This window comes from Syngnathus leptorhynchus, chromosome 21, assembly GCF_054491065.1.
Source record: "Syngnathus leptorhynchus isolate UIUO chromosome 21, UIUO_Slep, whole genome shotgun sequence".
Taxonomy (NCBI): domain Eukaryota; kingdom Metazoa; phylum Chordata; class Actinopteri; order Syngnathiformes; family Syngnathidae; genus Syngnathus; species Syngnathus leptorhynchus.
In genome coordinates this window covers 4,707,317-4,731,802 of record NC_141215.1, presented here as the reverse complement: position 1 = coordinate 4,731,802, position 24,486 = coordinate 4,707,317, and the positions used below count along the sequence as shown (strand labels likewise).

General features: G+C 48.3%; 5 protein-coding genes across 7 annotated transcripts; 2 read left to right on the top strand and 3 right to left on the bottom strand.

Moving 5' to 3' along the window:
• Positions 1 to 576: 576 nt before the first annotated feature.
• Positions 577 to 8,482, bottom strand: brd1a (bromodomain containing 1a). The gene is made up of 12 exons (XM_085902072.1): positions 7,559 to 8,482; positions 5,567 to 6,986; positions 5,154 to 5,310; positions 4,952 to 5,083; positions 4,441 to 4,879; positions 4,047 to 4,367; positions 3,340 to 3,879; positions 3,138 to 3,264; positions 2,932 to 3,065; positions 2,307 to 2,416; positions 1,823 to 1,977; positions 577 to 1,728 (listed from the first exon to the last, which is right to left on the bottom strand). The coding sequence occupies exons 1-12, from the start codon at positions 7,644 to 7,646 to the stop codon at positions 1,545 to 1,547; spliced, it is 3,807 nt and encodes a 1,268-aa protein (XP_085758198.1). The 5' UTR covers positions 7,647 to 8,482; the 3' UTR covers positions 577 to 1,544.
• On the top strand, positions 8,351 to 14,503 carry zbed4 (zinc finger, BED-type containing 4). 2 transcript variants are annotated; one of them, XM_085902073.1, is made up of 3 exons: positions 8,351 to 8,646; positions 9,523 to 9,567; positions 9,863 to 14,503. In XM_085902073.1, exon 3 carries the CDS (start codon positions 10,050 to 10,052, stop codon positions 13,722 to 13,724), a length of 3,675 nt encoding a protein of 1,224 aa, XP_085758199.1. In that variant the 5' UTR covers positions 8,351 to 8,646; positions 9,523 to 9,567; positions 9,863 to 10,049; the 3' UTR covers positions 13,725 to 14,503. The 2 variants fall into 2 exon arrangements, with proteins under 2 accessions (XP_085758199.1, XP_085758201.1); XM_085902075.1 differs by lacking the exon at positions 9,523 to 9,567.
• On the bottom strand, positions 14,392 to 16,800 carry alg12 (ALG12 alpha-1,6-mannosyltransferase). The gene is made up of 9 exons (XM_085902076.1): positions 16,629 to 16,800; positions 16,305 to 16,437; positions 16,062 to 16,235; positions 15,809 to 16,003; positions 15,642 to 15,744; positions 15,318 to 15,542; positions 15,077 to 15,246; positions 14,934 to 15,009; positions 14,392 to 14,865 (listed from the first exon to the last, which is right to left on the bottom strand). Exons 1-9 carry the CDS (start codon positions 16,785 to 16,787, stop codon positions 14,589 to 14,591), a joined length of 1,512 nt encoding a protein of 503 aa, XP_085758202.1. The 5' UTR covers positions 16,788 to 16,800; the 3' UTR covers positions 14,392 to 14,588.
• A 252-nt stretch (positions 16,801 to 17,052) lies between these two features.
• On the top strand, positions 17,053 to 19,400 carry creld2 (CRELD disulfide isomerase 2). Its single transcript, XM_085902071.1, has 10 exons — positions 17,053 to 17,416; positions 17,514 to 17,596; positions 17,711 to 17,821; positions 17,900 to 17,991; positions 18,066 to 18,242; positions 18,318 to 18,416; positions 18,479 to 18,562; positions 18,623 to 18,718; positions 18,805 to 18,945; positions 19,018 to 19,400. Exons 1-10 carry the CDS (start codon positions 17,279 to 17,281, stop codon positions 19,062 to 19,064), a joined length of 1,068 nt encoding a protein of 355 aa, XP_085758197.1. The 5' UTR covers positions 17,053 to 17,278; the 3' UTR covers positions 19,065 to 19,400.
• Positions 19,401 to 19,873: 473 nt separating this feature from the next.
• Positions 19,874 to 24,429, bottom strand: LOC147040274 (dynamin-1-like protein). 2 transcript variants are annotated; one of them, XM_085902571.1, is made up of 19 exons: positions 24,205 to 24,429; positions 23,709 to 23,850; positions 23,311 to 23,357; positions 23,175 to 23,246; positions 22,984 to 23,070; positions 22,770 to 22,932; positions 22,582 to 22,702; positions 22,337 to 22,468; positions 22,065 to 22,271; positions 21,871 to 21,991; positions 21,650 to 21,805; positions 21,490 to 21,579; positions 21,325 to 21,417; positions 21,195 to 21,248; positions 20,986 to 21,057; positions 20,629 to 20,760; positions 20,450 to 20,559; positions 20,220 to 20,379; positions 19,874 to 20,144 (listed from the first exon to the last, which is right to left on the bottom strand). In XM_085902571.1, the coding sequence occupies exons 1-19, from the start codon at positions 24,304 to 24,306 to the stop codon at positions 20,088 to 20,090; spliced, it is 2,118 nt and encodes a 705-aa protein (XP_085758697.1). In that variant the 5' UTR covers positions 24,307 to 24,429; the 3' UTR covers positions 19,874 to 20,087. The 2 variants fall into 2 exon arrangements, with proteins under 2 accessions (XP_085758697.1, XP_085758696.1); XM_085902570.1 differs by lacking the exon at positions 20,986 to 21,057.
• Between the last annotated feature and the right edge of the window lie 57 nt (positions 24,430 to 24,486).

Genomic DNA, 24,486 nt, shown 5'->3' with positions numbered 1-24,486 from the left:
TGTGTGCAAAGGAAACCGACGTTGACGTAAAGGTCCTTCAACGGGGACACAGCGCCACCCGATGGCAAGCCTTGGAACTACAGCACTCCCTCCAGGGGTCACTTACTAACCAGGACGTTTTGTAACAATATTTGAAGAAAATACAGATGAAAATGTAAATTCAGCAGATAAAAGGCTCACAAAATGAATTCAACGATTTGAAAAAAAAAATGCATTTTATTTCAGGCGCTTTTCAAGTCGTCTCATTTTAGAAGATTAAACAAAAAAGAAAAAATAACCGACCTAACTAAAATATACAATTAAAATGAGATCAATTATGAAGACTTGGTAAAAGATGTGTTTTGAGTGATACGAATGTGAAGAGAACGTCTGCATTTCTGATATTTCTCTACTTGAGGATATGAAAGCCCCCCCCACAGAGCCTCAGAAGTCCTCATGATTAATAAAGTAGCCTTCCATCATATTTCATGTACTTCTTTTCAAGCTCTGTGGTGCATGAAACACTTGAGCGCATAAGAAGTTGGCCAATTTCAATTCAAACACATATTTCAACAAAATCCATGACGCTGTGTTCATATTTGGATATTTTTTATTTTTTTGCTTTGTGTTGATTTGACTTGATAAAAACAACTAAGGTTAAATACAAAATGAAATTAGCATAACCGATGCTACCCAGAAAAAAAAATCTGTATTCTGACATCTATAAAAAAAAAATAAAAAAAAAGTTAGAAAATCATAATTATGAAAAAAAATAAAAGGCAAGACTCCCTCACTCAAAATGTGCCACTTGGACAATTTCAACATTAATTCCTCAAATATAAAGTCATGAAAATGATTTACAGTAAGTTAGTGCAGGCAGGTATCCTACAACTATAGCAGAATTTTCAAACATCACCAAAAAAAAAAAAATGTTTTTTTTTTTAATTTTTTTTTGGGGCAACAAGTTGCTCACTGAAAACCTACAAAGAAAATCTGGGTAGCAAAGTTTTTGGTTCATTTGTTCACAATATCAGACACATTGTTGTATCCAAACCATATAAATATACTATATAGGAACAAAAATAGACTAAAATTATTCCATACAAAAGGATTAATACCAAATAGAGGCTTGATAATAAAGTTCAATAATTTAAAATGGGGGGAAAAAGGAATACTTTCATACACATAATTCACCCCTCACTCGTTTGAACAATTTGCTCTTTTTTTTTTCCCTCTTCCCCCTCTTTTTCTTGCTCAAAGCAATCGAGTCTCCATACAAAGCAAAATCGGTCAAAGCTGCTAAATAAGTTAGTGTCGAGTTAACTATACATATTTACAGTTTACATACAAAGGCGGGGCCGTATGGAAATTTCCACCAGGATAGTTGCCGCCGTTCGGAAGGAACGAAATCTTGAAATGTGAAGAAGGGAAACGGGTGGAGATATAGGGTGGTCATTCATTCCAGCAGCATGTCGGGAGGAGCGTGTATGAGCGGGCCGGTGGGTAAACATGAGCGTCTCCGAGAGAAGACAGAGGTACGTGAGGAGGTTCCCCGCTTGTGCCCGTCAGTCCACATCGCTGAGGTCGCTGACCGGCTCGTCCCGCACGATGCTCAGGTGATTCATGGCGCGGCTGAAGGCCACCTGCACCGCTTTACGGACGCCGGATGTGCGGCCTTCCATCATTTTGATCTTGTCGATGGTCTTATCCGCGCCCAGGGGAACCATCTTGGATCTAGGAAGCCACTGCCTTTGGAAGACAAGACATTTTTTTTTTTTTTTTTTCTTCGCCTTCATTCTCAAATGACATTTTGTAAGATGGAAGCTCGTGAATGGTCGCTCACCAGCTGCGCTTGGTGTCGAAGAAGAGCACGAGGTAGAGTTTCTCGTCGGCTTTGTACTGCATTTGTTCTCCGATGCGGAGCACGTCCATGGGGGGCATGGGGATGGACACGCCGTTGTGTTGGCAGCCCACGCGCGGCATGTGGGGGTCGATGATCTACGCGGAGGGGAAACAAAATACGTAAACCGAACATTTATTTAGTTCGGCGTCAATGTGCACATGCTTGCAGTCTGGCATGCATAGGTCGAGTCGACGACCAACTGTTAAATTGCGCCCCCTAGAGGGCCAAGCGTTTAGGTGCAAATCAGCTCGATTCATTGCAATTACCGATAGCTTTTAAGAATTGCCCGACCTTTGTGGCGCAGAGGCACATCTTTTTGAAAGAAATTGTGTTACAGATAAAGTTTTGTCAATTTTTCTTTCCAGAGGAAAATATATATCAATATTCAAGTTATGATGTGTGTTATTTGGTCCAAAACACTCACCAAGGCAGGATAGGAGGGGTAGCCACTACATTTGGCCCAAACTAGCTTTAGGGGTTCCAGTGCAACTGTTGCAGCACTAGCGGGCATCCAAATATTGCTGTTGCCAACTTCTACGGAAGCGGGAACACAACACCAAACAGGATACAGGTGGGTTTCAAAAAATAAAACGCACACGCACACACACACGGCAGAGGCACAGCAGGAGCACAGAGACCATCGGGGGCGGGAAATTCACATTACAGTTATTGCACTTCATCAGCCATGTTTTCTGTTCACTTAATGAGCCAAATGTGAGTTTTTCCAATGGGGGGGGGGGGGGGGTCCGGATGTTGCCACGGCGACAGACAGACACCGGTCACTGCCAAGTGCCACAACAAGTTGGCTCTGGAAGCTATTGACAATTCGCAACCTTGTGTCGTCCTACTCTTTTTTTTTTTTGTCAACATGCTTGTATTATTTTTTCACATTACATTAATTCTTTTATTTTGTTATATTTACTATATATTTTTATTTTATATATATCTGCCAAAAATAGCAAAATATCAGGATGGCCTTCCGTAAAAATGATTATCGCCAATAAGAATTGTTTTTTTGTATATCAACACGCAGTAGTAGGCAAATTTACCTGCGGCAATTCGTGCGGCTTTGGCAAAATTGCCATTTTCGATGCAGGCAATTAATTCATTCTTATCATCCACGGTGTTTCTCCGCAACAAGGCCGGTTTGCCTTTCCCGCACTTTGGAAGACTGAGAACGGTGCTGGAGACACAAATAAAAATATTTAGAGGGGATTTTGTAAGATTGCTGACACGGCGAGCGAGTTTGAGTTACCCGGGACCTCCTGGTAGACTGCTGCATGAGGAAATGGACGACTCGGAGGCGCAGCGCCGTCGGGGCTCCGCGGGTCTGCTGGGATGGCCGAGCTCATCCTCGGCCTCCAGGAAACCTCGCGACAGTCCTGAGAGGACGCAAAAATCGGACGCGAGTTGCCAAAGCCATCGCAGGACGTGCGGTCGAGTAGTTTGGATCTTACCCATGTCGAGTCTTTTACCAGGAGACTCGCCGTCCTCTTTGTGCTCGTCCTGGCCGTCGAGGTGCTTCCTCTTTTTGCTGTGGAGTAACGTCTCTAGCCTGGGAATCACCACCGACAGGAAAGATTTGGACGCCAGCTGCGCGTCGCCGCCGTCCAGCTCCTCGTCGCTGTCTTCGTCCTCGTCGTCTCGCCCTCTGCCGTCCTCGTGCGGAGCGGCGGCTTTGGAATTACGAAAGAGTACGGCGCTGCGACGAGCGACGGCGTCCGCCGGCTCGGCCAAAGTGGAAGTGGCCACTACGCTAACGTCGCCGTCGAATAGAGGATCCGGGAGGATGCGGCGGGAGTGGCCGTTGAGGAGCGGCGGGGATGGCGGCGGGTTTGGCGCCTCGCCGTCGTACGTCGCGCCCTCGCCGGGTGTTTTGCCCTCGCGATCCGGGGCGGCGTCGATGGGTTTGAGGGTCGGGGGTTCGGGGTTGGCGTCCGAGTGGATGAGAGGCGGAATGGCGTCGGAGGGCTCGAGTTTAGGCGGGAGAGACTTGTCTGCGGGGGGGGGAACAAAATAGTGACTGCTTGCGTTAAGGGTCCAAAATTATTCTTATTTTTTATTATAATTTGTTTTACTATTATTATTATTATCTGATAGAAATAAATAAATAAATAAATATGCATTTTAAGTACAGCACATGTTCCTAAAATACACTGCATACCCTCGTCGTCCGGGAAATGTCCGTTGAGCTTCCATTTCTCCTCTTTGGGCTGGACGACACTTCCCGCCGATGACGAAGGCGCCACAGAGGCCGAGCCGCTACTGCGGTTTCGGTTCCGGTGGTGGTGAGTGGAGGACTGGACCCGCGCCAGGCTCATGTCGCTGCGCACGTCATTGATGGTCTTTTTGAGCAGCTTGATGCGTTTGCTGCGCGACGGGCTGGACTTCATGGCGCAGGTCAGGTCTAACTTCTCCAGAAGTTGCTGCAGCTGCTTGTCCAGCGGCAAATGGCTGCGATTGGCCGACACCAGTAAGCGATCCACTGAGGGAAGAAAAAGAAATTCTGAGTGTTACCGTGACATCAAATAGACGTGGACCGCTTGTTCGGGCTTTACCGTCCTCCCACGAAAAAGCCGACGTCTTCAATTGGGGGGCCTGGTCCAGATGCATGCCGCTCACCGCGTCAAAGCCGATCTTCTCGGCGTCCCGCCGCGCTTTCCGAATCACCGCCCCGCCCTGATCCCGGAGTCGAACTGCGGCCCGGTAGAAGTAGGTTTCCTTGGAGTTGTACTTCATGCAGTTATCGACAATGAGGTCAAAGTCCTCCTGGAAGCGCTGGAAGTCGCAGTACTTCTGGGCGTCGATGCGCTGGCGCATGGTGGAGAAGTCCATCGGGCGCTTGATGTGGTCCAGGTAATCGGGCACCTCGTCCACGTCCACCGGCTGGGTGAAGATCCTGGCCTGGTCTTTGGACACCAGCTGGTCCAAAACGGCTCTGAGCAGGATGCTGAATGGCGTGAGCTGCATCTCCAGTAGGCTCTCTTGCAACTTTAACTTTTGACAAAGAACCGAGAAACATTGTGATTTTCCACCCCAGTGGCACTTTTTTTCTTTCTCCTCAATTACCTCTTCCCTCTTGAGTTTCTCCCTCTTGCGGATGAGCTCCAGCAGCAAGCGGGCCCTCTCGAGGTCGTGCCGGAGTCGGTGCCATTCCTTCAGCTGCTCCTTCAGCGCCCGCGTATCTTCCTCGGTCTGCTTCTGCAGGAAGAAGAAAAGGCCCATATTTGACAAGGCTTGACCCAAAAGTCCTCCTGACTGATGAACAAACCGGCTGCGCATTTTTCTGGGATTGCGAGCTCGTCTGCAGACGTCGGATCAACGGGAGCCCGTTCCTGGATTGACGTTTGAGGGTCCAGTAATTTAGAACCAGCTCCACGAAGGCTTTCTTTTTCTGGACCGAGACTTGGTTCAGAATGGTTTGCAACCTGGCCATGGACATGAAAAAAAAAAAAAAAGTTAGTGAAACAATAAAGTGAAGTTGATTTGTTGACCTATCTATCTATAGCGTCTGCATTATAAATGATGTACTTTACTGCCGTCTTGTGGACATGAGTGGTATTGCATGTTTTTTTTTTTTCTTACTGTACATGAAATTTGTTGGACACAATGCAGCAAACTAATCATCGATCTCTTGACATTTGCGCAAAAACAAGTTTGGAGTAAAAAAAAAAAAAAATTAACCTGTGAGAAGGAAACGTAGGCATAGCAGGAGGAGACGGCGCCTCACTTTCAACATCAGCTTCCGGTTTCTTGCTCTTCCTCTTATGCTTGCCTTTGCACTGTCCAGCTCCTCTGCTTTTATCCGATTTGGCGCCGAGCCCATTTTTGGCTTTGGCCCGGTCGTATATGGTGAGCTTCCTCCTCACGCAGCCGTTGGGCGTGTGCGCTCCGCAGTAGGCGGTCTTCTTGAGCGAGACGGTGGGCTCGCCCGACTCGGTCAGGTCTTTGACGGGCTCAATTTTCATGAAGAGGCCGGCCTTTTGGGCGCAGCTGACGTGGAAGGCGGTGTAGCAGTTGGCTTTGTGGCACTGGATGCACGCCCCCACGCCCTTTTCTTTGCACAGGTAGCAGGTGAGCTTCCAGCGGGCCGGCGGGATGTGGCGCACGCCGTCGATGGGCTCGATGAAGGTGGCGTTGGAGAAGCCCACTTCGGGGACCCACAGGGCGCACACCACGTGGCCCCAGCGCCCGTCGTCCGTCTTTTTCACCGCGCCGCCCTCGCTGGGGCAGAGGACGCAGCGGGCGGGTTGCGCCGGCGACTGCAGGCAATGGCGGCAAAGCCACTGACCCTCGGGGACGTAGGGGACGCCGTAGCACTCCTGGTGCACGGCCACGTTGCAGGCGTCGCAGAAGAGGATGGCGTTGCTGTTGTGAGCCTCGCCGTCCATGCAGATACAGCAGACCGTGTCCTCGTCCACCGACGCTTGCTTTTCGCTGCCTTTATCCAAGCCCTCCAGGTACAACTCTTTCTCAAAGCGGTCCACCAGGAACTCAAAGACGTTAAAAGACACCTGGCTGGCGCCTTCGCTTCGCCGCTTTTCGTTGACCAAATCCAGCCAGGCGTAATCTTCCTCGTCCATGTCGTACTCCGTTTCCTCGTCCAGCTCCTCCTCTGTCTTCTCTTCGTATTTGTAGTAAGAAGACGGGCGTTTGGGAACCGCGGGCAGGTTGTACTCCACGGTTCGAAATTTGGCCTCCGGAAGTTTTGGACCGGGATTTGCAGCGACGGGATGGCCGCCGCCGCCAGCGCCGCCTCCTTTGTGAGCAGCGATGCCGAGCGCAGCCTTTCTCTTCTCCTGATTGTTTTTTAACCGGACCGACCTCAGCAGAACCTGCTGCTGCGGTTTGTCGGCGTTCTCCTTGTTGTTGGCGCACTCCAGCATCTCCCGCAACATGGGGTCGCCGTCCGAGATCACGTCGAGGCGGTCGAAGACGCTGAGCCGATGGATGCGGCCGTCCAGTTCAAATTCTACCATTCGCTGCGCCTGGGCGTACGTCAGGATCTGTTTGTTGGGCGAGGGCTTGATAGGCGACGAAGGCCTCGGCGGAGCCGAGACTCGGTGGTTCCGGGCTTTCTTCTTCATCTCGCTGCTCCGTGTTTCTGCAGAGAAAAACACATTCAGCCACATGAGCATTCATAAACATTCATTAATAGCAAACAGTGCTGCCATTTTACATGAGAAAAATCTTATAGGAAAACAAAAAATGGATTTTGTGTGAAATCTGTGTCTGTTGAACAAAAAACACATCGGATATACTCACAGGAAGCTGCTCCCATTCATGCAACAAAATCGTGTGTACTGGCTTGGACACATTGAGTGTGTCTTTTATTGCAACACAAAAAGTTTTCTAAGTTAAAGTTGAGTGCGTAAAGAGATCGCACTGCAGCAGGAGGTGGACAACGATGGGCACTGCGCAAGTTTGCACTTGCACGACAAATCTCAATAGTCCAGTAAAAAAAAAGAAAAGAAATTAGATTCCCAAGTAGCAGAGCGGCTAACAATAACATTGACAAGCTAGCAGGCATTAGCACGAAGAGCTAACAAGCCTACTAAAAATGGAGTCAGGGCAAAATAAAAGCCTTTTAGGGTTGCAATGTTTGCACAAATTTGCAAAGTAATGCTGCTGTGAGATGCATTTTGCACGGCAGGGAATAAAGTGAAAGACACATACCTTTGCTTGTCAAACAGTTAGCTCGCCAGCAGCCAGCAATGGCGACACGGCCTGCTAAGTGGCTCTCTTCTGTACGCCGAGTTCTCATCCAATTCGGCGTTTGGATTCATATGCTAATGCAGACATGGATATGCTTGGCGTTTGGTTCCGTCCCGACAATCCCCTCCACGCTAGTTTTAGCTTTTAAAGGGTTATTCATAATCGAGCGAGCGAGCGATCGAGCCGGAGTGAAGAGCTGCAGCAGCCCGGGCGGCTCTTCCACCCCCCAACACAACAATGCATTTTCAGCAGACAACTCCCAGTGCACGCAGCGCTCGACGCGTGACGCTGGAGGTCATGTTGGTAGCGAGTCGTATTTCACACAAAAGCCCCATCTGTCACGCGATCTTTTGACGACGCTACATACACACAAACACACAAAGCTAAACCCAAAAAACAAAGCGTCCAACAGGGGCAGCAAACGCGAGCCACCGCGGTGAGTTTACGTCCCATCGCGTGCTGGGTCATTTGATTGATCGCTTCTCCCTAGCACAAATAGGACATAACTGACACATAAACATTTATTTCCAAACCAACCCAGTCCCTCATTCTTTCAACCACATTTTATTTAAAAAAAAAAACCGAATAAAAATAAACATATTTCACTTTCGCGTCTACCAACGCATTCTTAAGATGGAACCTGGATAGCGAATCCTCTTTAATTGACATTGAACGCAGCACACGTTGAAACGAACGAGCGAGAACCCCCTTTGCAGGTCTTTAAATGACGTCAACGGCGAGCGTGGTCATATCCCACATAAAGATTCACAGTCAAAGTCACGTACAAGTGCTTCTGGGACGAACATCAAAGTGGTGTCGTGTAAATGACTGACCCATACATCACACTCCCCCCCTTTTGCCGTTCCGCTGACATCACGAAAACCTGTTCCTTCCGTCGGACGCTGTGTGGAGCTGCTTCGGCCCAACGTGCAGACAAAAGCAACAAAGTGAATCCCCCCCCTCCGCCCCCGCGCCCGCCCCTGTCCGGATCACTCCAATGTGTCACATTTAACCGTTCGTGGGCCGAAACGGTGTGGCAGCACTTCACGGTAAGTCAGCAATCGGAGGCGAATCAATGCAAAGGGGTTTTAATCCCGTTTGGGAGCTTCGTTGTGGAGATTTGAGCCGGGTTGGGTTCGATTGGGTTCTGTCTCGCCGGGTTGAGCTACTTGGTCCGATGTATGGCCTAGCTGGTGGCTAACTAGAGACTAGAGCAGTCGCAGCGTGGTACCAAATAGTCGAGGTTCGTTTACGAATCCCTCAGAATCCCCAATTGGAGTCAAACGGGAGTCTATTGTGCGTCATAACTCGGTCAGAATCTCGTTAATCGCCCATTTGTTTTGGTGAGTGCATTAGCCTCCACACTGCTAGCCGAGTTAGCATCAGAATAGCCACCATGATGTTTACTGATGGTGTGTCGTTACTACATGTTTATTACTAACGCGTTACATGTTATGAACAGCGCGTCGTTTGCATTTTCTGCACGACAGGGGTTATTATTTAAGATTGGAACCAAAGCTATTAAATTATCATCTAATGCTGTTATCCTTCCGGACTAACACTTGAGTCAAACCCGGAAAAGCTTGTCTAATAGCACTTGCGAAATGTTTTGGTGTTTTTTTTTTTTCCCCTTATGTGACTATTAATATTCACCCACTATTTAGAAACGCAATCAAAATAACAAAAATGTTGCAGCTGCAAAAGCAGATTGACGTTTTATTTGTATCAGGGCAGTGTAGTGACCTTTTGGATATTTTGAGGTTGGATGTTCAAATCTCATCACTTTTCCCCTTGCTTGCTAATGTTTTGTATGGTTGCGTTGACTTATCGCCCCATTTAAAAAAACGGGGTCACCAAAGTAACCAAATGAGTCGGGCCGGCGTTTGAAGTGCTCATTCCGTGTTTATTTTCTTTTTTTTTTTTAGAAAATTCCACAAAGATGGCTGCCACTTGTCATGTTATAATTAAAGGTAATCCACACAGTAGTGAAAAGCATTGCACAATGTGTGTCAAGTCCCTCAACAGTTAAAGGTTGCACAAGAGCACAGGAAGTGCACAAGCGGCTCGCCGACAGCTACTTGAAACTTGTTTCGTGTCAAATCTGATGTCCTTTGGGATTCTCTACAGCCAAAAGTGTCACGAGTCGCCGTGTCAGTTGCGACTGAACGTGTAGACGGACTCATTTGAGCTGCTATTCAAGTGTTATTACCTGTTGTCATATCTGTGAAGAGAATATGGACTCTGACCTTGTTTGACTCTGTCTAGGTTGTGTGCGGCGAGGTGGAACTATTTGGGTCATAAATGGAGAGGGACAAGCTGGCAGCGTGTGACCCGCACAGCCACGTCAAACTAACAACACCTGCCTGAGAACCGCCCAGCCAATGACGAGAAGCGATCCCATCTGACCAGGCCGACCTGACCGCGAGAGAGAAACCTTTGGGCCGCTGCCGCCATGGACAAGGAGGACGACGCGTGCGGCGTGGGCGACGATTCGCTCGACGGCTCCGCGGAAAAGAAACGAGAGGCAAAAGGGACCTGCCTGAAAATCGAGGGTCAGGACGGATACGTCTTTAAATCCTACAGCATGAAGCCGCACGAGACCACGGAGGCAAATTCGTCTTGTTCGTCCAAAACACTGGAGAAAGCCCTTTTCCAATCAAGCCATCTTTCTTCTCAGGGTGATAAACAGTCAGAGTCCGACACGGATCCGGCCTCGCCGTCTCTTTCGAGCAAATGGCTCGGCGTGCACGCGCATGAAAATCCGGAGAATGAAAAATTCGAGCCCGGTCAGCCCATCAAAGAGGAAAGCCGGGACGCAAACGATTTAGAAGACGAAACGCAAGATTTTGAAAGACTGGCATTCGGTAATTCATTCGGCCCTTTTTTGAGTCGCGACGGCGACGACTATAGTAATTTATTAAGCGGCTATACGAGCACCCTCTATGACGTGGCCATGGATGCCGTCACCCAGAGCCTCCTGGCGTCCATGAGGAATCAAAGCAACCCGAGGAAAAAATCTCCCGCCTGGAATCATTTCTGTATCTCGCCCAGGGACAATACCAAAGCAATTTGTTTGTACTGCATGAAAGAATTTAGTCGGGGCAAGAACGAGAAAGACCTCAGCACCAGTTGTTTGATGAGGCACGTCCGAAGGGCTCACCCGACCATGCTTTACCAAGACGGAGCGGACTCGGCCGCACCCAATCTGAATCCCCTCGCCTCCATCCCCCCTTCCCCGAACTCGCCAAAAAACGGAGACTTGAACACGTATCCCGGCTCGAAGAACACGTCGCCGTCCGCATCGTCGCTTGACAACTCCGACCTGTCGTCCAAAGAAGTGCTGTCCAAAGCGAAAGTGAAACCCGAGCCGCTCGTCGACTCCATCTTTAACGCGCTTGAATCTTCACATTCCAGCGAGAATAACCTCGAGGAGATATCGGACGGAGGGCAGGAGCGTCTTCCGAGCAACCCCAAAAACTCCAGTTCCCGTCGGAGATCGGCCGTGTGGAAACACTTCTACCTTTCGCCCGTGGACAATTCCAAAGCCGTCTGCATCCACTGCATGAACGAATTCAGCCGAGGAAAGAACGGGAAAGATCTCGGGACGAGCTGTCTGATTCGTCACATGTGGAGGGCCCACAAAGAGGTGGTCATTGAGGAGAACGGATTGGGCAATCACATTCCTCCGCCCTACTCCAACCCGCCGTCGCTCTTGTCCCGCACGCTATTACACGACCCGCTGGACATCAAAAAGGAATCGCCTTTTCTTCCGTCTTCGCCCGAAACCATTTTAGACGAGTTGCCGCAGACGGCGGTGGAAAGCGGCGATATCAAAGACGAATCGGACGAGGCCATGCTCCTGAGCGAACGGGACTCCTCCCTCAATCTAGCCTTCGGCGCTCACGGGGACGACACGCCCTCGACCTCCTCGCCGTGCGATCTCTCCGACGCTCCCGGCCATAATCAGAATCACGTGGTGTTTGAGCAAAACAAGAAAATCATGAAACGGGTCAAGTCGGAGGTTTGGCAACATTTTATCGTGTCGCCGGTGGACCAGTTGAAAGCGCTTTGCCGCTACTGCCCGTGCGTCATCAGTCGGGGTAAACGGGGGGACTTTGGGACAAGCTGTCTCATGAGGCACCTCATGAGGCGCCACCCGGACGTCCTCCAAAACCAAAAAGTCGCCGACGACAAGGAGCCCGCCTCGCAACCTTTCGACACGGCAGCCAAAGCGAGCGAAAACCCCGGCGTCAGGAAAAAGCCCCAAACCGTTTTCAGTAAGAAGACGTCCAAACTGTGGAACCATTTCTCCATTTCCCCCGCCGATCCCACCAAGGTGGTCTGTTTGCACTGTAGCCGCACTATTAGCAGAGGCAAAAAGACGACAAACCTCGGCACCAGCTGCCTCTTCAGACACATGCAGAGGTTTCACGGACACTTTCTTGAAAGCAACAACGCTATCTCAGGTGAGGCGCCGCCGTCTGCTGGAAATCACGTCAAGCAAGAACCCGCCGCAATGTCCGTTTACAAAAGGGAACAGAACCACGGGAGCTTTGACCAACACCACCCGATTGCCCAAAAAATCACCAAACTTATCGCTGAAATGCTTGCACTGGATCTTCAGCCGTCAGCCATGGTGGAGAACGCCGGACTGAGCAGACTTCTCGAGTACTTCCAGCCTCAGTATTGCCTTCCGCCCTCTTCTTACTTCACCAGCACCGCCATACCGGAGATGTACGGAAAAGTTCGGGACGTCGTGCTGACGCATCTGAAAGAGGCCGAAGGAGGGGTCGTCCACTTCACCACCAGTATCTGGCTCAGTAGCCAGACAAAAGAATATTTGACCCTGACGGCCCACTGGGCCACGTACGAGTCCAGGGTCAGACCCCGGGGCCAGGACTTCCACTGTTCGGCTCTTCTCAGCGTCTCTCAGATAGACTGCGACCAAGATATGCACGACATCCCCAAGCAGCTGGAGTACCTGTGGGATTCCTGGATCACGTCGGCGGGTCTCAAGAGGGGCTTCACCGTCACCGATAACGCCAGCATAAGGAACAATCTGGAAGACCACGGCCACATCACCGTCCAGTGCTTTGCCCATACCATTGACCTCATTGTCAGCGAAGCCATAAAGAGTCAGAGGATGGTCCAGAACCTTCTGAGTATGGCTCGGAAGATCTGCGAACGCATTCACCGCTCGGCCAAGGCGAAGGAGAAGCTGGCCGAGCTTCAGAAGGACCACGGCTTACCCGAGAACCAACTCATTCAGGACATTCCCTCCAAGTGGAGGACTTCCCTCCTCATGCTGGAGCGGCTGGTGGAGCAACAGAAAGCCGTCGACGAGCTGTCGATCGAGTGCAATTTCAGGGAAATCATCAGCTGCGACCAGTGGGAGGTGATGCAGTCCGTCTGCAACGCCCTGAAACCTTTCGAGGTGGCCTACGGGGAAATCCGTAACCGCGCCGCCACTCTGGGACAAGTCATACCGCTCATCCACATCCTGAACAGAAAGATCGAGCTGCTCTTCGACGAGACGGTGGGCATCGACAACATGCTGAGATCTCTCAAAGAGGCCACGGTGAGCAGGATGTCGGCCACGCTCAACGACCCGCGCTTCACCTGGGCCACCATGCTGGACCCTCGATACAAGACGTCATTATTCACCGAAGAAGAGGCAGAGCGATGTAAGCTAGACCTGATCCAGGAGCTGGACCTGTTCTCTTCTACCTCGGCAGAAAGGTCTCCGCTGCTCAACGGGCGGGACGAGGCCCCGGCGTCGGACAAGGACAACATCTGGTCCCTGATGGCCGACTTGAGGCAAAAGGCCAAACACGAGGAAAAAGCAAAGTCCTCGGAGCTGGCCGTACTGGAGTACCTCGAGGAGGACATACTCGATCAAAGCTGTGATCCGCTCGACTACTGGAACCTGAAAAAGTTCCTGTGGCCCGAGCTCGCCAAAGTCGCCGCCCGTTACGTGGGCTGCCCTCCCAGCATCGTGCCGGCCGAAGCGCTGTTCAACACGGCCGGCGTCAATTGCGCCCCCAACCATCCGAGGCCCGCGCTGGAAAACATGGAGGGTCTGCTCTTTCTCAAGGTTAACCTTCCGCTCATTTTTTTTCAATACTGATGAAGCATTAACTTGAAAAAAAGAGAAAAAAAAATATTAAGGACCAAGAAACATAGCTGTGAATTGTGTGATGTACAGTCTCATGAATACACTGATGATTTATTTTTTTTTTGTTCAATGCTGCAGCCAGGGGGGCGGGGTTAATTCTATTATGTGTGTACTACTGTTTGAACACTGAAGAAGTTTTCAATGAAAAGTCTCAGCGAGAGTTGAATCAGGGAGGGAGGGGTTTTCTAGTTGTTAGGGGTTGAGTGTTTGTGTTTTTTGTTTCCTCTGCTCTCTCCTTGTGCCTTATCCAAATCTACTTCAGGTCAAAATGCTGTAAATATCATGTTGCGCAATCCACATTAGGTTTGCTTTTAAATATTCTCGATTTACTGATGCGGAGTTTTCTCGAGGAAAACACGGCCCAAAAAGTAAATGCTGTGACTGAAAGATGTTTTAAGTTAATGTTATTTAATTTTCATTATGAAATTGTGGCTCACGACACTGTCGTTTTGAGGGATTGACTTTTGTCTTTTTTTAAAGATGCTGAATTGTTTTAATGAGACTGTAAAATATTGCTGTTTTTACAGAATTGAGAAGTTTGGAATATACAATTTGTCTCATAAAGCACAATGTCGGTTTATGTTCAGGGGATTAATTTATGGGTTTGAGAAAAATAATGTTCTGTACATTTTTATAAGAATTTATTTACTTGATTTGATAAATGTTGAGCATTGAAACTGGAAACATGCAAATGTTGCAGCCATTTGTAAATAAAGGTTTTCCTTACATCACACGGGTGCATTTGATTTTCTTCTCAGATTGGAAATTAGAACTAGAAAAAAACGTTTTTATGAATACGTATTTGTTAGTTTGACGTCAACCTTGAGGAGATGAGGTGGGAAAGTCGGTCACCTGACTCCTTGATGAGACGGCGGCGATCCTCCGCATCAGCACAGTTTTGTTCGCCAACGTCACGCTGAAAGGCGGGACGCCAAACAAGTGGCGAGCGATGCCGTCGTATCCGCGTATGAACACCAGGGGGCGATGAGTGTCGCGGAGAAGCTCCATCTTGGTGACGTTTGCCTCCATCAAGAGGTGCGTGAACATTTCCACGTCGGGACTTGCTGGATGCAGATCCTCTCGTTTGTCGTATCTGTTGAGGACACTTGTGTGAGGAAAAAAAAAAAAAAAAAAACTAGCAAAGTTTTGTCTTTGTCGAACCTCCAATGCGGGTGCTGCTCCAAGAACCGAGACACTCCGCTTTCAGCAGCAAACGTGTCAATGTGAACAAAGACGTCTGAGGAGATAGCAAAAGTTTGAATCGGCTTTTACATCATTTATGCAGACGGCAAAATAATCCCTACCAGCCGTGGCCGGCAACAGCCTGTGCAGTTCCTGCATGCCTCGCCCTCCTGGGTAGTTGTGATGGGAAACGTAGAGGCAAACACCCGAGTATGCTGCGTTCATCACCAGATGGCCCACCACGACAGCTGATCCCAGTTTATACAGCCACGATTTCTGGTAGTTGCTTAAACTAAAAGAAAAAAAAATTACAATATGGCGGCATTACGCTTCATTTCGACTACATTCTGTTTGTATACAGACATAAAAGAGCAGCCTCGGGCGGCCACCAGAGTGAGCACGGGGAAGGTGTAGATGATGAAGCGCAGCTCTTTGTGCGGCAGAAGCGAATAGACCAGGATGAAGACGACGGCGGGTAGAAGTAGAAGCCTCGTGCGCCGGTCCAGCAGACCCAACGGGACCAGCGGCAGCGTGCAGCCCAGGCCACGGGGTAAAGCCGAGTAGAAATACCAAAGGAAGGGCGAGGTTTAAAAATGAGTCAAGGAGACACCGATTGAGAAATTCAGATCATATTCATCCCGTCCATTTTTTTTTTTTAACTTCACCAAATATATTTGAAAGGATATTCCCCAGTTGGAACTTTTGTTGAGGATAGCGTTGTACCATAAAACCTGGCCTTCTGGCCACAAAGGCTTCCTCCAAAAGAAAGTGTCGATGGCTACAGTAAGAGCTGCAAAACATAACAAATCAAAGTCCATCCTCAAAAAAAGCCAAACTGAATTCACACCACTTACCCAATGATAGCAAACCGGCGGGAACGGCGTAGTAGAAAAGATCCGATAAGCTCAGCTTTCTGCTCCACAGTGACACGAGCAACATGAGACCCAAAAAAATGCAGAGCTCAGAGCGGAACACGATGATGACGAAGGCGGAGAGGCTGATGAAGCTGCCGTGTTTGTGAGCCATCCAAGAGGTGAATGCAACCAGGACTGCCGAGAAAAGGTGAATTATTTCAACAATAATATCCGAATCAGCATATAAACTTACCAATCGGGAGCGCAAACACATTAGGCAGCGTCCTGGTGCTGTAGAACATGAGGTGAAACTGAGAGGCGCACATCAGGCAGAAGAGGAGCGCCACCGTGGAGCCAAATTGTCTCCTCACCTCTCGCTGCATGTGCCACAGCGCGGCCATCACGCATGCTCCCAGGGTGGCTCGGACTGGACGTGAGCAATAAACAACATCTTAATACGCTCTTCGGACTACTTTGTTAAATGCGAGTAATGTACCGATAAGCTGCGTGGAGAATTTTGGAGCGTCCAGCAGAGAAGACAGAAAAACAAGAGGGGAGCAAAGGATGCAGATGAGCAGTGGACCAATGAAGGTTCGTGGAACCACACCAGGGAACTCATGGTGGTCGTACTGAAAGAAATCATCAACAATAAGAAGAAATATTAGTGCTAGGAAACGTTCATATCATCATAGGCTTACCTGGACAACTATTTTCCATACTTATATTCCCACATGTTTCCAAGTTTTTTTATTTACTAACTTTTGTGTACAATTTTAGCCTAGCCTGCTAGCTTCCTCTGCAACAACTGCTGCTTCCTTACCTTATCAAAGTCAAACTTGTGATACAAGAGGTCGTGGGCCGCTTGCAAGTTGAAGCTTTCTTCCACTTTAGTGAATGGACAAATGAATAAGTGTAATAGAGCCACTGATGTTAATAAAAACAACAGTGGGAGCCCTACAACATTCATTTTGTCAGCCATGACAGTTGGTGGGTGTCGTTACTTCCGGTTTAAACCGGACGTGACCTACCAAGTTATTATTGCATCTTAGAAGTATTATTTTACTTTATGTATTATGTTAAATACCTCCATTTGGAATTTATTATTATACGTGAAAAGAAGGTGAGTTACATTATTAAATATCACGTTCGTGAATTTTTCACCAGTGGAACGCGCATTGTCCCGAGCGTGGCGGAAGGTGATTGGCTTTCCGTTTGATTGGCAGGCACAAAGAGCCAATGGCCGCAAGCCACAATTCGATCGAGGGGACTGAAGCGGAACACTGGAAGTCGTGCATCTTTTCCTCAGCCGGCATGTAAATATTACTTTACCGCGCGTTGTATTCAAACGCAATCTCTTATTTATTTTAAAAGGCGATACATTTCTTCGCTTTGTGCAGCGCTCCGAAAGTATCAATAATAACAAGTCAGTTGTGTAGTGGATTTCACTGTGTGTCCTGATGAAACGGTGAAATGCTGCCCATGGGTCCAGATTTGCGACTTCTCGGGCTTTTGTCCTGTTTTCTTTTACTTTTACAATTCACGAACGCAAAGAGGGATTTAAAAAGCTCCTGTGTTACCTGCCAGCAGATTACTGACAACTTCCAAAAGGTAAGCCATCAAGCTATTGCACCGTTCTAATGAATGAAGTCGAAATATAGATTGCATAATATGTATTATTTTTTTATATGGTTGTTTTTGCTTTTAGGGTTATCAGAGAACTGTAAAGCAAAATTTTGGTGGTGGCAACACAGCCTGGGAGGAAAGGACATTGTCCAAATATGAGACAAGGTATGAGCAATAATGCAAAAAAAAAAACACAAATCTGGGATCAAATTTAATTATGGCCACATTATAAGTAATCTTAATCACAGTTTTAGTTTTGTAACAATTTAAATTTTACAGTGAGATCCGACTGATGGAGATAATTGAGGGGCTGTGTGACAGCAGCAGCTTCGAGTGCAACAAGATGCTGGAAGAACACGAGGAATTGTTAGAGACGTGGTGGTTTAAAAGGTGAGTGAACGTGAACTCCAAATGTGACTCAAAACATCTCCTTGATCTTTTTTCTGTTTGTATCTGCTCGCAATAAAGGAAAACCAAGCATCCTGTTTTGCATACATGGTTCTGCATTGACACTCTCAAAGTTTGCTGCCCTAAAGGCACATTTGGACCTGACTGCAACGGTGAGGACATTTCTTGCTATAAAACCACACACAGGTTGCTATAAAAAAAAAATAATAATAAATCCGTGTCAAAGCTTGTGTCGGAGGCTCCGAGAAACCCTGTAACGGGAACGGCCAGTGTGACGGCGACGGAACCCGAGGAGGGGACGGCAAGTGCATATGCGACACGGAGTACAAGGGCGAATTTTGTCTGGACTGCATCGACGGCTACTTCAACCAATTGCGCAATGACACCTTCTCCCTGTGCATAAGTAGGAAATCACCGATTATTTATACTTCACCTTAAAATTCAGCAAACAAACAACCAAGTATCTCCTCTCCATTAGAATGCCACTCCTCCTGCAAGACCTGCAACGGGGCAACCAATCAGGACTGCGACGAGTGCGAGGATGGCTGGGAGGAGGACGAGCAGGAGGCCTGCATTGGTAGGACGACCTCATTTCCAGAACGTTTCCGACTCCTCCGACCACACGCCATGTGATTCCAGATGTGGACGAGTGCTCCAAAGATTCACCTCCATGTCAAGAAAACCAATACTGCGTCAACACGGAAGGCTCTTACTCCTGCAAAGGTAAACATCTCGATTCAATCCGATTGGCCTGGATGGAAGTGAACTCTTTTCTTCGGTCAGGTTGCCATAAAGCGTGCACGGGATGCGCTGGAGCCGGAGCGGGCATGTGTAAGGCGTGCGCTGGTGGATACCAGGACACTGAAAACACCTGCACAGGTTTGTAGTTTCATTGGAGGAAAGAAGCTCTCAAGATTTAAGCTTTGTAAAAAAAAAAAAAAAAAAAAGAATTCTTTTTGAACTAGATATTGACGAGTGTTCCCAAGCCGAGCCGATGTGCACTAAGGAGCACCAGCAGTGCGTCAATAGCAAAGGCAGCTACAAGTGCCTCTGCTCAGCGGGCTATGAGGACCACGAAGGCGAGTGCATCCAAAAGCCACAAGAAGGTTTGTGTCCACTCTTGAATGCTCTTAGAAGTTACTCATCTCTGTCTAAATCTTTGCTATTTGCGTCATCAGTACAAGAAGAGGAAGCAGAATCCGAGAGTCCTCGCACGGAGCTGTGATGAGGAAGATCTTTTTTGGGGGAATATTTGACGCTGGCTCATTTTAAAAACATTAAAAAAAACAGCAACACTTTGAGAACTTCAACAGTAGCCAGTCAGCGTTTTCTACCTATGGACCAAGGAGGAGTCATTGACATTTTATGCTGTTGTTTTTGCACTGCTCAATGTGTCCTGATTTGTCGTCTTGTTTTAAAGTGTTACAAATAAAGACGTGATTGAAATCCATTTTTGTGGTAGTGACCATAAATGTCCACAGGAGGGCAGTCTAACCATAACAACTAAACTTCCTTTGATTTGTCGTCTTGTTTTAAAGTACATAAACGTATTACAAATAAAGACGTGATCCATTTTTGTGGTAGTGACCATAAATGTCCACAGGAGGGCAGTCTAACCATAACTAAACTTCCTTTGATTTGTCGTCTTGTTTTAAAGTACATAAACGTGTTACAAATAAAGACGTGATCCATTTTTGTGGTAGTGATCATAAATGTCCACAGGAGGGCAGTCTAACCATAACTAAACTTCCTTTGATTTGTCGTCTTGTTTTAAAGTACATAAACGTGTTACAAATAAAGACTAGATCGAAATCCATTTTTGTGGTAGTGACCATAAATGTCCACAGGAGGGCAGTCTAACCATAACAACTAAACTTCCTTTGATTTACTTTCTGCATTATATTGCGTTAAGTGGTTTAAAAACTCACAGGGTCAAGCTGAAATGGACACCAGATATTTTCTAAGGTGTTATTGGTGCCTTCTGGACACCTCTTCTTCATCCAGACTATAAATAAACTCAAATCCACACAAAAGTTTTGAGCACTTTTGTCATTTAATGTATCACCTCTAAAGACAAATACACAATTTTTGACAACTTTTGTCCAGTCACAATAAATATAATGTTACAATGTCATGACATACAGTATTTACATTATCTTCAACGCAAACTTGTTTCCAAGGTACATGAGGCCATGATGGCGTCTACTTTTAGGGGAAGGTTCAGTGCATTGTATTTGTAGCTTTCAAGTCACCACAGATGAGTTTCTCTAATTTCAGCTATCACCTGGCTCGCTTTCTGCAGCGCCTGCATTAAAAAAAAAATATATAGACGGTGAAGGAATTTTACATCCAGGACATGAAGACCTGAACGTATTTTTACCTGCAGCATGTCGGCCGCTTCTTTGCGGCGCTGTGCCATGTCCTCCGACTCCGTCAGCAGATCGTTGAGGAGCCCCGACTTGTAGAGCTGGCCCACCAGCTCGCTCTGGAGGCTGTCCTTCACGTGATTGACCAGGAAGTGCATCACCGCCTTGGGCACGCTTGAGGAGCACATCAAATATATTTTCATGTGCCGCACTGTGACAAAAGCGTCTCTCTCTGTCCGCTTACCTGTCTTGGATGTTCTTGCGCACAATCAAGAAGTAGGACTTGATGAGGCGTTCGATGACCTCGCAGTCCCGCTGCTCACGTGACGACAGCTTCCTGGCTACCGGCACGGGCTAAGATTCCAAAGATTATTACTCCTCTTCCTGACAAATTAGGGCGGGAGGACAAGGAGGACGCCTCACCACGTCCAGCAAGTTGACGGCTCCTTTGAGAGGGCTTCCTGGACCCGAGCCTGCGCCTTCCTCTTCTTTCTTGAGCATCCCCCTCCAGGTGCCTGAGCCGTCCTGGTCGCCCTGCGGCCCTGCTGCCAGAGCCTGGTAACAAAAGAACCATCGTCGCAAAGCTTTCTTTACAAGCTTGGAATGCAAACCAAAAGCAGTTGCGGGGGGGAGAATTGGTCAAGACTGGAGGAAACACAAAGTTGTTAGTCCACACAGGGAAAAAAAAAAAAAAAAAAGAACATGACTTGGGGGGAAAATGAGGATCCGGCTACAAGCAAGCCATCCATCGATCCGGGGACGAGGCAAGAAGCTGCCCACCTTGGCGCCGTCCGCGTCTGCTCCGGACGCGGGGGGCTCGCCAGGAACCGCAACCGGGCCTTTGCCAACAGACTGGCACATAAATCAAATGAAAGCAAGAAAGAGATAGAGAGAAAGTAGGGGGCAGGTAATAATTTGGTTCTTTAGCTGAAACTTTTTGTCGGGCTTCACAGGAAAACCTTTGCTTGAATATTCAGGAAGAACTTTACCTTCTCTCGGGGCACTGCAGTGGGAAGTTCTCTCATCCGGTTTCTCCTTTGCTCCTGTGACACGATCGAATTCGAATGAATGAAGTTCTCTTGCGTAACAGATGACAAACAAAATACAACAAACACGCACCTCGATGTTGTTGTTCATGACCCCGCAGGCGTCTGCAAAGTCCGGATGCTTCGTATTGATGTAAGCCAGCTCGATGGCAACCAAGTTGTGGACCTTACGGAATGGCAAAATCATCTCAAATATGCCACGGGACAAAAAAATAATAAAACATTTCAGCGGATGTACCATCTCATTGGTGATGGGCAGCCTTTTCCTCAAGAGGGAAGTGACCACTTCCACGATGGCCTCGTGGAGCTTTGGGAATCTCTGCAGCTCCTGGTGGACAAGTTGGTATTAGCAGAAGCATGAATGCGACCCCGCCCCCTTTATGGACGCCTGTGACGACCTGTGTGCTGTAGTTGCTGCAGTGCTGGATAATCCTCTGCATCTCCTCGTGGACCAACTCCACACAACGCAAACTGGGCTCCTCCAAGCGCTTTACCTGCTTCTTCACCAGGAGCTCGAAGGAGATCTCGGGCACGAACAGAGAGGGGCGGGGGCCCTGACGCGGAGGAGAAAGGTCAGCTTTGAGAAGACACCAAAAAAAAAAAAAGAAGCCGCACTCACGGTGGCGTTCCTTATGGCTGTGAGGATGTCGATGGTGCTGAGGCCTCCCAGGGGATCCACGCATTCCAAAGTTCGGCCGAAAGTCTCGTGGAATATGTAACAGATCCGGGCGCCGCCGCATCTAAAACGGCCATACTCGATGAGATGGACTTCGCACGGGTCACGTTAAGAAATAAATACAAAAAGACACCGACAGCTCTGCCGTCTCGATGTACTTGGCCGTGCCCTCGATGGTGTTGCAGTACTCGGTGGCGAACTTGGTGATGAGCTGCAGCAAGGTGGCGCTTTGGTCCTCCACCGGCTCGCCGTAGCTGCCGAGCAGCGACTGGTACTGGGCGGCCAGCACGTTGATGCGGGTCTTCAGCTCCGGCAGACAGTCGCGGATGTGATGCATCAGGAGTCTGACGAGGCAAACGACGTCAAGCTCCACCGTCTTCATTACCCGGGTCGATAATCTGGATCTGACCTGTTAAGGGTCCTGGCCAGGTATTTGGTCCCGTTGCGATTAGCGAGCGAGGGATATTTCTTCTGCAGGAAGGCGTGTTCGTCACGGATGGCGTCGGCCACGGACTTTTTATTGTTGATGTCCAGCTGGCTCCTGCGCACATCGGATCGTCCACAATGTTCCGTGATTAATATTTAATGCCGAGTGCAAAAGCCTAGCTTTGATTAGAATCGTAGCTCATAAATAAACAACACGTATCGACCCACCTGTTGACCACGCCGATGAGTCCTAGTTTGACAGGAATGACTCGACCCATCAACACGTCCATGGCGTCGGTGCCGGCGTCCATCAGGTCCAGTTTGGTCACCACGGCCAATGTTCTCCTGCCTGCAAGGTGACAAAATAGTTGTTTGACTTCAATGGCCGCTCTAAGGGAAATACTTTTGGACTTTACCGTCCGGGTCCACCTGCCGGGCCACTTTGAGGGCCTCCGACGTGGCCATGTCGGTGTTGGCGGCGCTGACGGCTAATATGATGCAGTTGGGGTTGGAGATGTACTTCAGGATGAGCTCCAGGATCTGGAGCTCGATGTGTACCGGCTGATCTCCCACGGGCACCTGAGAGAAAACGGTATTAAGCCGCGTTGGAGTCGCGAAGGCCGGCGTTACCTTGGTGATGCCGGGCAGGTCCACCAGGGTGAGGTTGACGACGTGGGGAGAAAATATCTTCAGGTGGATGGGCTCATCACTGATGCCCTAAATAAAAACAGATTGATTGCTTCATTCTTAGTCCATGAATGCAGAATTAATCAGAACAGTATATCGATTTTGTTTTTTTGAAGACATCACATACAACTCACCTTATTATTCCCCGACACTCGCTCCGTTTCAGCTTCGATTTCTTGCCTGATTTCATCGAAATCAGTGTAGATCTGATCCCCGAAAGAAAAAAAAAATTAGATCAATTACCATGTATGATTAGGCAAATCTTGATACCTTATTTTTGGTGTGCAGAAACTTCCCCCACTCGTCACCTTCTCTGCCTGTACAACACAAACGCACATTTTAAAATATGACCGCATAGTTTAAGACATCGACAACACAAATATTGTGTGCGGGATGCGAGGCCACGAGAGGCAGGATGGCGACGGGGCTCCACTAAAGCTGGGGGATCAAATCAGGAGGAGGAAGAGGGTGGTTCAAATGTGATTCACATGACTACAATGCACCTTTATGGAGCTTTTTCACACCCCGGAATCTGGAGGTGATTCAACAGCAACAGAGAAAGAAAACTTCATTGTCAGGACACCAAAATGTGTGGTGGAAAAGATTGAGAACACAAATAAAGGAGGGAAAAGGGGGACTTCAAAATCGAGTGAAAAATTGACACCAACCGATGTCGTCGTTTTTGCGGGCATCTCCCGGATCGACGTGAACCAGCTGGAGGATGAGAGGCCGCCGAGTGACGATGCCGGTCCCGCGAGGGAGCAGGTCACGACCCACCAGGCTTTCCAGGACGGAACTCTTGCCGCTGCTCTGGAGATGGAACAAGCACAGATTTATACAGTTGACGTTTGTCGGACCGAGGTGTCACCGGACTCCATCCACCCGTTTTCCTTCTAACATGCCTAATAGGAAAGTAGTAATTGGTATTTTTACGGTGATGATGACGGCTACATCGCTAAAGGCACCTGTCTTTTAGTGGCCGTCATTGGCCAGCAGAGTCTTGGAATGATTCCTAAATTTAGCACTGAATGAAGGTTAACAGTCTTTCTAGTGTGGACGTGAAAGCACATCTAAATATGGGATTGTCTTGTATAATGCACTAAAATGCAAAATAATATGAAGCATTGACTTTTGATTTTTTTGGCAGTTAGCCGCTTACTGTACCTGGGTCCCCACCACAGCTATTTGCGGCAGCTGGATGATATCCGCGCCCACAGTGTTGAACACATCCTGGAGCTTGTTGATGACGGGAATGAGTGCCTCCATGTTTTCGGGTTCGCAAGGAGGGAAACGCCGGCTAATCGGCTATTTTTTGTGATGGAGCCAAAGTCATTCAATGTCTCGGCATCGCCACCATTGCGACAACAGCAGCTGCGCTTGAGAATAGAAGGATATGGGACTTGTAGTTTTTTTATGACATTCAATCGTGGCCCGTGATGAGAAAAG